The sequence below is a fragment of the Peromyscus eremicus genome, chromosome 23, assembly GCF_949786415.1.
Source record: "Peromyscus eremicus chromosome 23, PerEre_H2_v1, whole genome shotgun sequence".
In the NCBI taxonomy this organism is placed as follows: Eukaryota; Metazoa; Chordata; class Mammalia; order Rodentia; family Cricetidae; genus Peromyscus; species Peromyscus eremicus.
The window spans coordinates 41,654,028-41,669,278 of NC_081438.1; the positions used below are offsets into that span (position 1 = coordinate 41,654,028).

Genomic DNA, 15,251 nt, shown 5'->3' on the forward strand with positions numbered 1-15,251 from the left:
ACAAGTTGTTGTCAAGGGTTAGGGAAAGGGCTAAGCAAAGGAGATTAGATTTAAGGTTCTTGTTTAAAAAAAAAGAAAAGAAAAATGTAAATACTTTACATTGGATTGGATTGTTTTATATTGTATACAAATTATATATATTGAATTTGATATTGTTAGAAAATGCTATATGTATATTTCTAATCATACTTATACCGTTCATTTAACAATGTAATGCAATTTTCTGATCCTTGAATGTTGTTATTACCAACTATTAGGATATAAAGAAATGAAAGTTAGTAGTTAGACTTTATAATAGAACTTGTAGTCATATTAGGTATGTTTTCAAGATTGAGCAGATATATTTTAGATAGGTCATCTTCAAACCCTTCAGAGATCTACAGAATATGGCATTTAAAATGTTTTAATAACTTAGAAAATGTTTCTTTTTTGTTATGACTATGAGACATATCGGCTCCTGGCAGTACCAATCTACTTCAGAGAAAATATGGGCATTGAAAAAACTGCAATTGGAGTTAACTTTCATTGTGGCAAAAGTTAGCCACTGGACAACAAAGTATCCTCGAATCAACTGCTGACAAACAGGACAGACAGGACACGAAACAAAGGACTACTGATTCTTGTCAAAACAAGTGTGGTTATGGCTTTATCAAAAGGCATCTTCTAAGGCCAGGACAATATGGCACCATCCCTGAAGTGGCCTTCGCAATCGGGGAAAGGTACAGTGCCCTTTTCTTTGAAGGCAGCCGAACAGGCAGTGGGCTGATGGCTTATGATGTGCAGTAGAACAGTAGCTGAAACAGTTATTCTTGAAGAGTAAGTAAGCTCACGCCTCTCAATAGTAGAATAGCATTAATAGAGGGATGTGGAGAAGAACGGGATGCTGAGATGAAGCCATATATACACAGCCAAGAAGAATGGACAGCTGAATTAAAAAACCATCAACAATTTCCAGAATTTAAAATCCTGAATCATGACATGACACTAGTGGAATTCAGGTATTTCTGGTATATAGACTTCTCTCACCCAATGTGAGGTTGAACTGTTGACCTTGTGTACATCCTACTTTACAAATGAGTCTGTCAGATATGCTAAGCCTATAGGCTGAAGATGATGCCCCAACACTGCAGAGAAACCTCAGATGAATGTCCAGGCAGCTGGCTGTTTCTGTGAACTCACAATTTTTTGGAAGTTGCTTGCATGTACTTCCTGTTTTTATTTTTGTTAGCTAATATTATTTCCTTCTTGGATCTCTGAGGGAGTTGAAGATTAGTTAGTTATAGTTGAAGATTAATTAGGATAGAAAGTGAATTAGATACATTTTGGACTTACCAAAATAGGATAGGTAATGGAATTATTTTCTCTGAATTTGTCAAATACAAATGAACTAGACATTGTTTGTGTATTTATTACTTGTATATATTGTATATAGTTATTGTACTTTTGTATATAGTTTTTCTTATGTTAGTTATAAGCTTTTTCCTTTTTTTATTAAAATAGAAAAGGGGAAATATGGTGACATTTTATTTTGTACTAAAATGTTATTTGTATGTTAATAAATAAAGTTGCCCGGGGTCAGAGCTATTAGCAAGCCATAGGAAAGCTGGGCGGTGGTGGTGCATGCCTTTAATCCCAGCATTTGGTAGGCAGAGCTAGGTAGATCTCTGTGTGTTCAGGGATACAGCCAGCATTAGAGACACACGCCTTTAATCTCAGTACCAACCATAGAAGACCTTCAGTGATGAGGTGGTCATGTGGCTGGGTTTACAACCAATGAGAAGGCAGAACCGAAAGTCTTTTTTTTTTTTTTTTTCCGAGACAGGGTTTCTCTGTGTAGCTTTGCACCTTTCCTGGAACTCGCTTTGGAGACCAGGCTGGCCTCGAACTCACAGAGATCTGCCTGGCTCTGCCTCCTCAGTGCTGGGATTAAAGGCATGCGCCACCACCGCCTGGCCGAAAGTCTTTATAAAGACTTTAACACAGGAAGTAGCTCTCCTTTCAGAGAGGTAGGACCACCGCAGGAGGAAGGATAAGGTTTTAGCTCTTAGCACTGACCTCTTGGCTTTCTTCTTTGCATTGGTTCTGTGTTTCTTATTTAATAAGACGGTTGGTTGCATCTACACTATGAGGCTATCCTGCATTTCTCTCTGTTTTTCTCCCCTCTATCCTTCTAACTAATATTTCCTGCTGCTCCTACTCAAGAGTACTCTGGGGGGAGTGTGGGGGTGAGGGATGGCTCCCCACAGAGGGCCACTATTAGGTATGGTTTTGTTGTTACAGGTGTGGCCTTATTGGAGGAAGTGTGTCACTGTGGAGGCAGGACTTTGAGTTCTCATATATGCCCACTCAGTGAATCAGACCACTTCATGTTGTTTCCAAGTCAAGATGTAGTGACTCTCAGCTCCTGCTCTAGCACTGTGTCTGCCTGCCTGTTGCTTTGCTTCTCACCATGATGATAATGAAGTAAACCTCTGAACTATAAGAGAACCACAAAAATTAAATGTTTTCCTTCATAAGAGTAATAGAAACCCTAACCAAGACAGAGAGAATTTAATATTACACAGTTATCAAGGAAAATAACACAAAAATTCCTCAGTCAGTTAAAAATAGAGTATTCACTGTATACACTAAGTGAGTGATTCCAACATCATACATATGAAAACAACACATGACATATGCTGGTCAAGGACACATCTCCATTCATGTTTACTGAAGCATAATTTAGAGTGCACACAATTAGAAATGACTTGATTGTCCTTCAACACATGAATGCAAGATATTGTATTACTTGATTTTTTTTATGCAGAGAAAACATTTTTCTTTGTTTTGAGATTGTAATATAATCATGCCTGCTCTCACATCCATTTCCTCCCTCCACATTTTCTCATACAGCCGTTCATGGGCTCTTGATTATGAGGAATTTTATCATCAGTAACTGTTGTTAAATGTATCATACATATATGTGTATGTATATACATATGTATTTCTTCATACATATAAGTATTATTCAATCTTTCAAGAAAGGCAATCCTATTATTTTGAACATACAAATGAATGCAGAGATTATATTCAGGGACATGAGCTAGACATAAAAAATCAAATGCTGTCTGATCTCAGTCAAAACTGGATCCTAAACAGTCAATCCCCTAACATAAGTTTGAACGGTGACTGTGAGAGGTTGAATATCAGGGTGTTGTGGAATTACTTGTCAAAGAACACATTTCAGTGACAAAAGAGGAATAATTTAAAGAAATACTTCAAGCTGTGTGCAGAACTACTACTACTACTAAATATACAGTGTTGAATGGAAAAATACTTTGTGTATATTTTAAGGATTCCAATAATCAAAATTTTGTAAGGTTATACATAAGAGACATCCATTTATTTATTTATTGAATATAACTACATGATTTCTCCTTCCATTTATGTACTCCAAAGTCTCCAGTGTAGTCCTCATTGCTCCTTTGAAAATCCATGGCCTCTTTTTTCATAAATTGTTGCTACCTCTCTAACATATATACATATACAAAAATTTGATTTGTCTTATACTATATAATAATTATCCATAATATATATCAGTGTATCGACTGTATTTCTGATTAATAGTATTACAGGAGAGAAGAAGAAGTGTATAAATCAAGTATGATTCTATTTCATTGTGAATTTTTACAAAATGTAGATGGGAAAGGAGGTACCAGATTCCACTAATAGCAGAACACAGATTACTGTTTGGGAACCCTAATATTTTGAATGGTTGAGGTGGGAAATGATCTTCTGTACTTGTCTGGAACGTCCTTACTCCTTTCTCCATTTTCATAATTATTTCTACAAGGAGGAGAGAGGAGACCAGGAAGTCAGGATAGATACAAGATCACTGTGCTTCTGAATGGCAGACACTAGAAACTGACATCACCACTTCACCCTCTTGTGAAATCATTGTATGGAATATTACAAGTGCATGCTTTGTGGGGGCCAGCTATGGCGTTTTCTCAGTGTTTATAATGTTTATCTGTGTCTTCCAAAACAGCAATCTAAATCAAACAATCTGGATTGATGACCCATAATTCTGTCTCTGGCTATGGCGCTCTTCAAAGCCACTGTAGACCATTATCAAATCATAGAGGTGGGTGAAGAAGGAAAGAAACAAACATATTTTCCACCAGCATAGAGGATGCAGGTGCAGAGCCCCAGGACTAGGATATCCCCAGAGCACGTGCATGAGAGGGGAATAGAAGTAAGAAAAACCAGCTCATGCAGGGCCACTCTAGTTACAGTTAGAGGAGAAGCTCAGCACTCTGACTTACCCTCAGTTGTCTGGACTTTGCTTCTGTCTGTGCCCTTGTCTGGCATGAGAACCATAGACTATGTGCAGCCTAAGAGCCTGATGCAACATCAGGAGCCAGCTGTAGCATACAGAGTCTCCTCTGATACTGTTGAGGTCTGAGCCTGTTCCATGACCTAAGCCAATCATCTCCTCCACAGCTCAGTCTAGTTGCAGGACATTGTCTCTGTGTGGTGCAGACCCTGACATGTCCCTTCCTTTGCTTTGTCTCTTCTTACTCCTGCAGTCTTTGTTTACATTAGGGGAAATGAATCATCAGAGATGCTTTGATTACTGGAAGCCCAGCACCTACATGAAGGCTGACATAATCCTAGGTGCATTTGTCCCCATTTACATCACAGTAGAAGGATTCGACAAAAGCCATATATTTTTTGAGATCAAACCGGATATATTTGATAATTTTCTGTAAGTATTTGTGTGACTGTGCTAAGGGTATTCTGGCTACATGACAGTGCGTGCTCTTCTGTGCACATGTAATTCCTTTGAATATAATGAACTGTATACACAGAAATGTGACACTCGGTTGCAAACTTTCCTCCTTCATTATGCATCTTACAGACCTTTGCTTTCCTCTTGTTTATTTTTCAGTCAGGTAGAGATCAAAGAGGGAAAACAACTTTTGTGTCTGTCCATTCTGTGAGTCCACGGACAGTCTTATATTGTTTTCACACATTGACTCTAATATGACAAGGAGAGGCTCCACCCTGTTCACATATACTTGAGAATCTAAATGACTCCTGTCGGAATGTCTGTTTCTTTCTACAGACCTGGAGAGTTTCTGCTAAATCCCCATGTCCTTAGTACATAGTTTAGCGTCTCCTCTCCCTCAGGTTCTTGCATTGGTCTCTTTAAAATATCTCAGAGTTTGGACACTGTGGTCATGTTTATTACTTATTAATTCCTTATTGATATTTTAATGCAGTGTTCTGAAATCACATCCTTTATGCCTGATAGTCTGTCTTCTGCTTAGTCAGTTCTCCTGTGGTCACTTTCCCCTGTGTTTTTATTGGAGGTTTTGTGTTTTTTATTTCCAACATTTCTATCTGTTCTCCCCCCGGAATAATCTCAATTTCCATTTAGGATCTGACTTTCTTGGTACTGAGTCTTTGATATATATATATAAATTGCTGTTGTACTTGTCCCTCAGCCTTTGTTTTCCTGTACAGTGTTGCATCTCGTCTCAATGCCCAGTTGGTTTCACTTGCTTGTTTCTATCTTCTTTTAGGACATCATCTTTTTGCCTTTTGAACGAATCATCTGGCACTTGGTCTCTCTCAGTATCTTTGAGTTCATTTGTTGGTTTGTTATGATATTGTAGAGGATTTATTTGGCCTTGCTTTTTCATATTTCCTACTTTTTTTCTATTGTTGCTATCGTTGGTACCTTTGTGCATTTGAACATCAATTTTAGATTAAGATGGTCCTCTACTGAAAAGTATCTTCTTTAAGGTCCAATCCATGCACTGCTCTGTGAGCAGGAAACAGTCTTCCAGGCCTGTAGTCCTGGTAGTTGTGGTATTATGGAGTATGTGAAAAGAAAAATACCAACATACATGCCTAATTTATTTAGCACTTAAAGTTCTCTTAGGAATGCTTTTACAAGATGGAAATACTGTAGTTCAGTATCCCGCTACAGCAGGAGGTGGATTGTTCCCAAGGCCAGGAGGAGAGAGTCCATCCTGAGGGATAGGCAGCAGGGAGGAAAGCTGGAACAGTTAACTGACAGGAGCTTTTTTCAGGAGTCTGTTTGATCTGTCATAGGTGGATCCAAGTCACGACTGCCTGAAGCTAATATTAATTTTTTTAAGTTTACTTACGGAGATAAAAGTTTTAGATATATTGTCATGAACACTGTCTGTAATCGGTGCTTAAATCCTCATTGTATAAAAGAACAAAACCTGTATTTGTATACAGCTGGGGTAGACTTGCACTTTATAGATTTAGTAAAACCTTGGGGACCCAAAGGATGGTTCTCAGTTACAAAAGTGAATACTTTTTCTTCTGGCCAAGTTTTATACACACACACACACACACACACACACACACACACACACACACACACACTAACTAACTAACTAACTAACTAACTATATGACATGGATATTTTCAGCACAGTCAGCATAGTCAGTAGCACTTTTAAGTCTATGTCTAGTAAACAATGAAAGGAAATTAAAAATTTTGGCCTGTGACTATGATAATAGTAGCCAGTGCTTTACCAAGGCTAGATTAATATCTTATTAGAACTCCACATAATACTAACATAAAACTCTGAAACTTAGAAATCTTTAAGTCTTATTTTCACATACCTTAAGTCACTTCCTCAGACCTTTGCAACTTGTGTGTACATAATATATCCCTTCCTAAGACCCTCAAACTTATATAAACTTTAATCCTTTTTTTTCTATCCAATCATTTACCAGAAGACATATATAGCTGATTAATAGGAAGAATGATTGAAAAGCAAGTTCCTTTAATAAATGAATAGTAAAAAGTTTTTTTTCTTTTTGCCAAGTAATAGCATGATAGCTTCAGTTTGGTTTTCATTTAAACCTAGTTTGTGAGGATATCTTTTTCAGTGTGAAGCCTGTCAGCAAGATGACCCTGTCTGTGAGTCTGCCTTCTTCAGCAGATGACCTATTATCTTAAAAATAAACAGGACACAATTTTCATATATTATGTGGACTGACCATGCAGCTGCAGCCTTGTTGGGAGGAGCTGGGTAGATCTGCTTGCTTCTGTTAAACTTATAAAACAACTTGTTAGCAACACCATCAGAAATAAGAGAGACAAATTTGAGCAGGAAGTATATATAATCAAAAGTGCCCCTGAATCAGTTAAAATGACAGAGACTTACTTGATACCTAAGCATCCATCTAGAATCCTCCATGGTGATCTCTATGACTCTGTTGGGAGCAGGGTTGTCACTTTTTGGATGTCACACAAGACACTATTAAGACTTTGGTTGCCACACAGGAAAGCATCTGCCTTCAAACACCAGACTCATGTGGTCTAAGTGATGTTTCTGTGAAGGAGGAACTAGGAAAAACTGACCTACCTTGGCTGGGCAGAGTAGCGCATCTAACTCAACAGTGTCCACATTTTGGCAGGGACCTGGTGGTGGGTAAATTGTGTGCCAGGTATTAGCCCTGTTGTCCACATTAGCACAACTGAGGAAAGGCCAATGTGGAGTATGTTCTTCCAACATATTTGTGAATAGTCTTAGAAGCTGATTCTAGAAGCTGGTATTTTTGTGTATCAGGAGAAGCTTTTTTTGTTAAATAGTTTACATTCCATATTCAGCAGATCTCTCTGAGCAGTATGAGGGACATCATCTAATTTATTAACTATACCTGATTTTAAACAAACTTATTTTCAGTTACTTGCTTCGTGCTTGTCCTTGATAGCGTGTACAGAAGGCTATGGCTTGCCCCTCTGTAAATGAATTACATTTATTTATACTCAGCATTACCAAAACCATAGTTTGGAGCACAGTAAAAAATTTAATCATTTATAAAGTAACTGACTGTTGCTTAGATTCTAATGGCTCCCTTGGGGGAGGGAGTGAGAAGGCATGGCATCATCGGCACAGACACCAAGAGTCCATTGAAGGCAAATAACGAACTCCCTTATTTAATAACAGGGAAGGCCTTATATACCCTCTTCCCAGTGCTCAGTCTGTATGGTCATCCCTCATTGGATGGGCATGATCAGGAACTTAGACAGGGACTGTTGCTATGTCCTAGGCAGACTCTGCATGATCAGGAACTCTGACAGCAGTCAGGACCTCTGACAGTGACCAGGAACTCTGATAGCTCCTATTGCTAGGCCCTCAGTCAGACTCCAGGTTGGCTCCAGGTTGGAAGTACATTATGTGCATGCCTTGGCTACTGGTCTGAGCCAATTTCCTCAACCCCATGGGCCTGTCTAACTACAACTGACCATTAACTTGCATGTATTAATTATCTTCTGCAATTTATACCAAGTTCATAGTTTGTATAAGATTAGAATTTTACAGTTTTATCCCTGTCAATCTGAGCCTTAAAATTTTGAATTGAAGATTTAATTGAAGACCCTTTAGCATCAAAGTAAAACCTTAAACCATAAATACAGTCGACATTGTACAGTTTTGGCTTCTTTGTCAAAAATCAGATGTTCATAGGCATGTGGATTAATGTCAGGTCTTCAATTTGATTCTGTTGGTCCACATACCATTTTTTATGCCAATAAAAAGCTGTTTTTATGACTATAGCTCTAGTAGAGCTTGAGGACAGGGATGGTGATGCCTCCAGAGGTTGCTTTATTGTACAGGTTTGTTTTATCTATCTTGGGTTTTTTGTTTTTCCATATGAAGTTGAGTATTGTTCTTACCAGGTATGGGAAAAATTGTGTTGGGATTTTGATGGGGACTGCATTCAATCTGTAGATTGCTTTTGGTAAGATTGTCTTTTTAACTATGTTAATCCTACCTATCAATGAGAGTGGGAGATCTTTCCATTTTCTGATATTGCCTTCAGTTTCTTTCTTCAAAGACTTGAAGTTTTTGTGATACAGGTCTTTCACTTGCTTAGTTAGAGTTACCCCAAGGTATTTTATATTATTTGTGGCTATTGTAGGGATGTTTCTCTGGTTTCTTTCTCAGCCCATTTATCATGTGTATGTAGGAGAGCTAAATTTTTATTGAGTTAATCCTGTATCCTGCCACATTAATGAAAGGTTTATCAGCTGCAGAAGTTCCCTGGTAGAATTTTTGGGGTCACTTATGTATACTATCATATCGTCTACAAATAGCGAAAGTTTGACTTCTTCCTTTCCAATTCCTTTGATCTCTTTTATTTGTCTTATTGCCCTGGCTAGAACTTCAAGTACTATATTCAATAGATATTGGGAGAGTAGACAGCCTTGTCTTGTTCCTGATTTTAGTGGAATCACTTTGAATTTCTCTCCATTTACTTTGATGTTGGCTGTTGGTTTCCTGTAAATTGCCTTTATTATGTTTATGTATGTTCCTTGTGTTACTGATCTCTCCAAGACCTTTACCATGAAGGGGTGTTAGATTTTGTCAAAGGCCTTTTCAGCATCTAATGAGATGATCATGTGTTTTTTTTTTTTCAGTTTTTTTATATGGTATATTACACTGACAGATTTTCATGTGTTCAACCATCTTTGCATCTCTGAGATGAAGCCTACTTGATCATGGTGCATAATTTTTTGATGTGTCCTTGGATTCGGTTTGCCAATATTTTATTGAGTAGTTTTGCATCAATGTTCATGAGGGAGATTGGTCTGTAACTCTCTTTCTTTGTTGCATCTTTGTGTGGCTTGGGAATCAGAGTAACTATAGCCTCATAAAAGGAGTTTGGTAATGTTCCATTTGTTTCTATTGTGTGGAACAACTTGAAGAGTATTGGCATTAAATGTTTTTTGAAAATCTGGTAGAATTCTGCATCAAAGCCATCTGGTCCTGTGCTTTTTTTTTTTGTTGGGAGACTTTTAATAACTGTTTCTATTTCCTGAGGGGATATTGGCCTATTAAAATTGTTTATCTTATCTTGGTTTGACTTTGGTATGTGGTACCTAAACAGAAAATTGTCCATTTCTTTTAAATTTTCTAATTTTGTGGAGTACAGGTGTTTGAATTATGACCTGGTGATTCTCTGTATTTCCTTGTTGTCTGTTGTTATGTCTCTCTTTTCATTTCTGATTTTGTTAATTTAGATGCCCTCTCTCTGCCTTTTGGTTAGCTTGGATAAGGGCTTGTTTATCTTGTTGATTTTCTCAAAGAACCAACTCTTTGATTCATTGATTCTTTGATTTGTTTTCTTTGTTTCTATTTTATTGATTTCAACTCTCAATTTGATTATTTCCTGGCATCTATTCCTCCTGGGTGAGTTTGCTTCTCTTTGTTCTAGAGCTTTTTAAGTGTGCTGTTATGTCACTAGTGTGAAATTTCCCCAACTTCTTTATGTGGGCATTTAGTGCTATGAATTTTCCTCTTAGCACGGATTTCATGGCATCCCATAAGTTTGGTATGTAGTACATTCATTTTCATTGAATTTTAGGAAGTCTTTAATGGTTTTCTTTATTTCTTTCTTGACCCAGTGGTGGTTCAGTTGGGCATTATTCAGTTTCCATGAGATTGTAGGCTTTCTGTAATTTTTGTTGTTGAAATCTAACTTTAATCCATGGTGGTCCAATTGAATACATGAGGTTATTCCATTTTTTTGTATCTTTTGAGATTTGCTCTGTGACTGAGTATCTGGTTGATTTTAGAGAAAGTTCCATGGGGTGCTGAGAAGAATGTATATTCTTTGTTGTTAGGGTAGAATGTTCTGTAGATATCAATTAAGTCCATTTTAGTCATAACATCTGTTAGGTCCCTTATTTGTCTGTTAAGTTTCGATCTGACAGATCTATCCAGTGGTGAGAGTGGGATGTTGAAGTCTCCTACTATTAATGTGTGGGGTTTGATGTGTGATTTAAGCTTTAGTCATGTTTCTTTTACATATGTGGGTGTTTTTGTATTTGGGGCGTAAGTGTTCAGAATTGAGACTTCATCTTGGTGGATCTTTCCTGTGATGAATATGTAGTGTCCTTCTTGATTGATTTTAGTTTGAAGTCTATTTTGTTAGATATTAGGATAGCTACACCAGCTTGCTTCTTAAGTCCATTTGATTGCAAAGACTTTTCTCAGTCTTTTACTCTGAGGTAGTGGCTATCTTTGAAATTGAGGTGTGTGCAGCAGAAGAATAGTTCCTGATTTTGTATCCATTCTGTTAGCCTATGCCTTTTTATAGGAGAATCAAGTCCATTGATATTAAGGGATGTTAATAACCAGTGATTTTTTTGGTTGTAGTGTGTGTATATTTTCCTTCTTTTGGGGTTATCTGTTGCTTGTAGTTTCAAGGGTACATCTGACTTCCTTAGGTTGGAGTTTTCCTTCTAGCGCTTTCTGTAGGGCTGGATTTGTGGATAAGTATTATTTAAATCTGGTTTTGTCTTGTAATGTCTTGTTCAGTCTGTCTATGGTGATTGAAAGTTTTGCTGGGTATATTAACCTAGGCTGGCATTCATAGTCTCTTATTGTCTGCATTACATCTGTCCAGGACCTTCTGGCTTTCAAAGTCTCCATTGAGAAGTTAGGTGTTATTCTGATGGGTCTGCCTTTATAAGTCACTTGACTGAGAAAGGAGAAACTTTGCTGCTCTTAATATTCTTTCTTTATTTTGTATGTTTAGTGGTTTAATTATTATGTGGTTAGAAGACTTTTTTGGGTTCTAGTCTATTTGGTGTTCTATAGGCTTCTTGTATCTTCATAGGTATTTCCTTCTTTATGAAGGGAAAGTTTTCTTCCATGATTATGTTGAATATATTTTCTGTGCCTTTGAGTTGATATTCTTCTCCTTCTTCTATCCCTATTATTCATAGGTTTGGCCTTTTCATGATATCCAAGATTTCCTGGACATTTATGATTCTTTTGGCTTTACTGTTTTATTTGACCAATGAATCTATTTCCTCTGCTGTATCCTCTATACCAGAGATTCTGTCTTCCATCTCTTGTATTCTGTTGGTTATGCTTGCATCTGTGTTTCCTGTTTGTTTAATCAGATTTTCTATTTCCAGCATTTCCTCTGTTTGTGTCTTCTTCATTGTTTCTATTTAGATTTTCAGGTCTTGAACTGTTTCCTTCGCATGTTTAATTGCTTTTTCTTTAAGGGATTTATTGATTTCTTCCAATTTTTTTGTTTGTCTTTCCCTCAATTTCTTTAAGGGAAAATTTTATTTCCTCTTTAAAGGCCTCTAGCATCTTTATCAAGTTATTTTTAAGGTTACCTTCTTCTGCTTCTTCTACATTGTGATGTTCAGGTCTTGCTGTTGTAGGAGGGCTAGGTTTTGGTGATGCCATATTGCTCTTTATGCTGTTGTATGTATTTTTGCACTGACATCTACCCATTTCTTCCTCCAATAGTTGCAAGAGGTGCCTGTGTCCAAGTGAGCTGCTCTTGGTCCACTCTGTGCTTTCTGTGTCTGTGTCGCAGGGGGGCCCTTCTGGGTCCAATCTTAGCTCTTGGTCTAATTGAAGCTGGCAGATTCTGTATGTCAGGGAACTGCTCTTGGTCCAGTCTAAGCTAGCTGATTCTGTGACTCAGGGAGTCTCTCTTGGTCTTATTAGGGCTCTTGGTCCAGTCAGAGCTGGCAGATTCTATGTCTCAGGAAGCTTTTTTTGGTCCAATATGAGCTAGCAGATTGTGTGTCTCAGGAAGCTACTGGTATCCCAGGGTGATGGGTATTGGGGTAGGGCATGGGTCTTGTAGATTGCTGGGTCCTATGGGGAGTTTTGGTGGGGGAGCCTGATGCAGGAATCTTACCTCCTGGCCAGCAACTCTTGGTCCAATGAGAACTGGCGTTTTTCATGTATCAGGAAGTTACTGGTGTCGCAGGTAGATGGTTATTGTGGTAAGGTGTGGGTCCTGTAGAATGCATGGTCCAATGGGGGGTTTTGGTGGAGGAGCCTGCCCACAGGAGTTTTTCCTACTGGCTGGCAACTTAGGCAGAGTTGGGTGGGGGTTTCCAGGCCTGGCTGTGTCCCAGAGCCTGGATCCTTGAGGCAGCACTCTTTGGGTGGGAGAAGAGTCACTCACCTATTGGTCCAATGAGAGCAGGTGGATCCCTTGTCTCTGGAAGTTACTGGGGTCACAGGCAGATGGCTATTGGGGTAGGGCATTGGTCTTGTAGATTGCAGGGTCCAATGGAGGATTTTGGCAGGGGAGTCTACACACAGGACTTTTTCTTGCTGTCCGGCAACTGGGACAGAGTTGGGTGGATGTTCTTGGGGACTGGCTGTGTCCCAGGGCCTGGACCTCGAGGCAGGCCTCTCTGGGTGAGAGAAGAGTCCCTCACCTCTTGGTCCAATGAGAGCTGGCAGATTCATCAAACATTTGCTGTAAGTTCTGTTTTCCACAAACAGTAATTGAATTAAAGTCACATATACAGTGTGCTGTGTCAGATGGATCTTCCAGAACAAGAGTTAAATTAAAGTTACACAGAAGCATGATATATATTTTTAATCTCTCAATACTTTTTTATTACAGATTTTTACAGATTTTTAAACCACATTCAATGAATTTACAAACCCTGAGATAGAGAAAGTTTACAGACTTTTCGTACAAACATAAAGATAAAATTTATACTTTAGTAAAAGTTTTAGGGATCTAAGACAGGGGAGTAGATTATCAGCCTTGATCTGTATTGGGAATAATTTAATTTTTAGCTGTTTTTAAACATGCAACATCTTTTCCTGTGCTATTCTGCTTTCTTTATTTCTCTTGTCACAGGTTGAGGTGGCTCACCTGACACAGGACAGATTTGAAAGAAACTTTTAAACAGAATGCTCAGGTGTGGAGGGGGAGAACTAAAACCCAACCCCACAGACACCTTATTTATAGAATACAAGAGCATGAAACAATTTTAATATTATCTGTACCCAAAAGATATGTGAATGTTTGTAAAACTGTACCAGTGATGAGAGAAGGGACTGGAGCAAGCAGAGAGGAAAGAGGGCTCTGAGATAACACAAGAGCAGGGAGCTAAGACCCAGAGACAAGAGATTTTTGATAGAAGAGAGAGAGAGAGAGAGAGAGAGAGAGAGAGAGAGAGAGAGAGAGAGAGAGTTTAGTTTGGGATCATATGGTTGTGATGACAGAAATTGTTATAGTCTGAGGTCATTTGGAAATCCAGTGTGCCAAGCCATTTGCAAAAAGATAACTAGGATTAATGGAATCTCTAAGTCTGAGAAGGAAAAGAGATTGGAGAAGGCACGTGAGGAGTATGCAGAGCAAGCTCCACAAGTAAGGAGGGAACACACTGGCAGGGAGAGCAAGGATGTGAGAGAGACAGATAAGTGTCCCGGTGATAAGAATTTCAGTCATGGATGTCTTCAAGTGACCCAGAGATTTGTCAGAAGGAAATGTCTGAAATAACAAAGGAGCAGCATCCCTTTCCATGTGGTGGGTGCTCAATAGGGTGAGAGAGGCTGCCTGGAACATAGGCTACACACACTCTAGACAACACATTCACACATCAACACTGAGTGGCCTCAACTCTGCGTCTCAAACATTCTCACTTCATCTAAAACCAGAGAAGCTGGGATAACAGGAAATAGAGATCCCAATGTCTTGTCAACAAGCATTGATTTAACTCTAGATACAACAAATAACCCAATTTAAAACACATGGAACTGAAATGAGAGTGCAGAAAACATGAAATACAAATGGCTGAGAAAGATTCTAAAGGTGTTCAATCTCCTTAGTGACCAGTGAAATGAACATTAAAGCTTCTTTGATATTTTGTCTTACCCAAGAATGTAAATTACAACAAATACTGGCCCTTATGTGGGTTAAGGGGACCACAAACTGCTGTAGACCCTATGTAAATTAGTGTGGAGGCTTTCTAAAAGTGTGGAAAGAGATCTACAATATTAGAGGATATTGTAGATATTATCAATCCTGGGTATATACATAAAGGCCTACATATCCTACTAAAGAAGTTCTTGAACATCCACATTCATTGTTGCTACATTCACAGTAGCCATGAAGTGAAAGCAGCCTAGATGTCCCTCTACTGATGTATGGATATTGAAACTGTAGTACATGTACACCAACTGAATTTTATCCAGCTGAAAACACAAATAGAATTATGAAATTTACATGTAATGGATGCAGCTGCAATTACCATTCTGAATGGGGTAACCCAGACACAATAAGACAAAGCCAAATGCTTTCTCTCATATGCAGATGCTAATTTTGAATCTTCAGATATCTCTACCTAACTGGTGTACCCATGTAAATCAGGGAACTAGTAAGGTGCAATGAAAAAGGGATTTCACTAGCAGAGGAATGGAGCACATGTGGTAT

At 38.4% G+C, this 15,251-nt stretch overlaps 1 protein-coding gene across 1 annotated transcript in view; it reads left to right on the forward strand.

Annotated features, from left to right (window-relative positions):
• Window positions 1-15,251, forward strand: part of LOC131897952 (vomeronasal type-2 receptor 116-like) — a 93,360-nt gene that overhangs the window by 52,944 nt on the left and 25,165 nt on the right. The window contains exons 4-5 of the mRNA XM_059248980.1: window positions 4,028-4,123; window positions 4,569-4,747. Coding sequence (XP_059104963.1) covers window positions 4,079-4,123; window positions 4,569-4,747 — 224 coding nt within the window. The 5' untranslated portion in view covers window positions 4,028-4,078. The remainder of the gene's footprint in view (window positions 1-4,027; window positions 4,124-4,568; window positions 4,748-15,251) is intronic.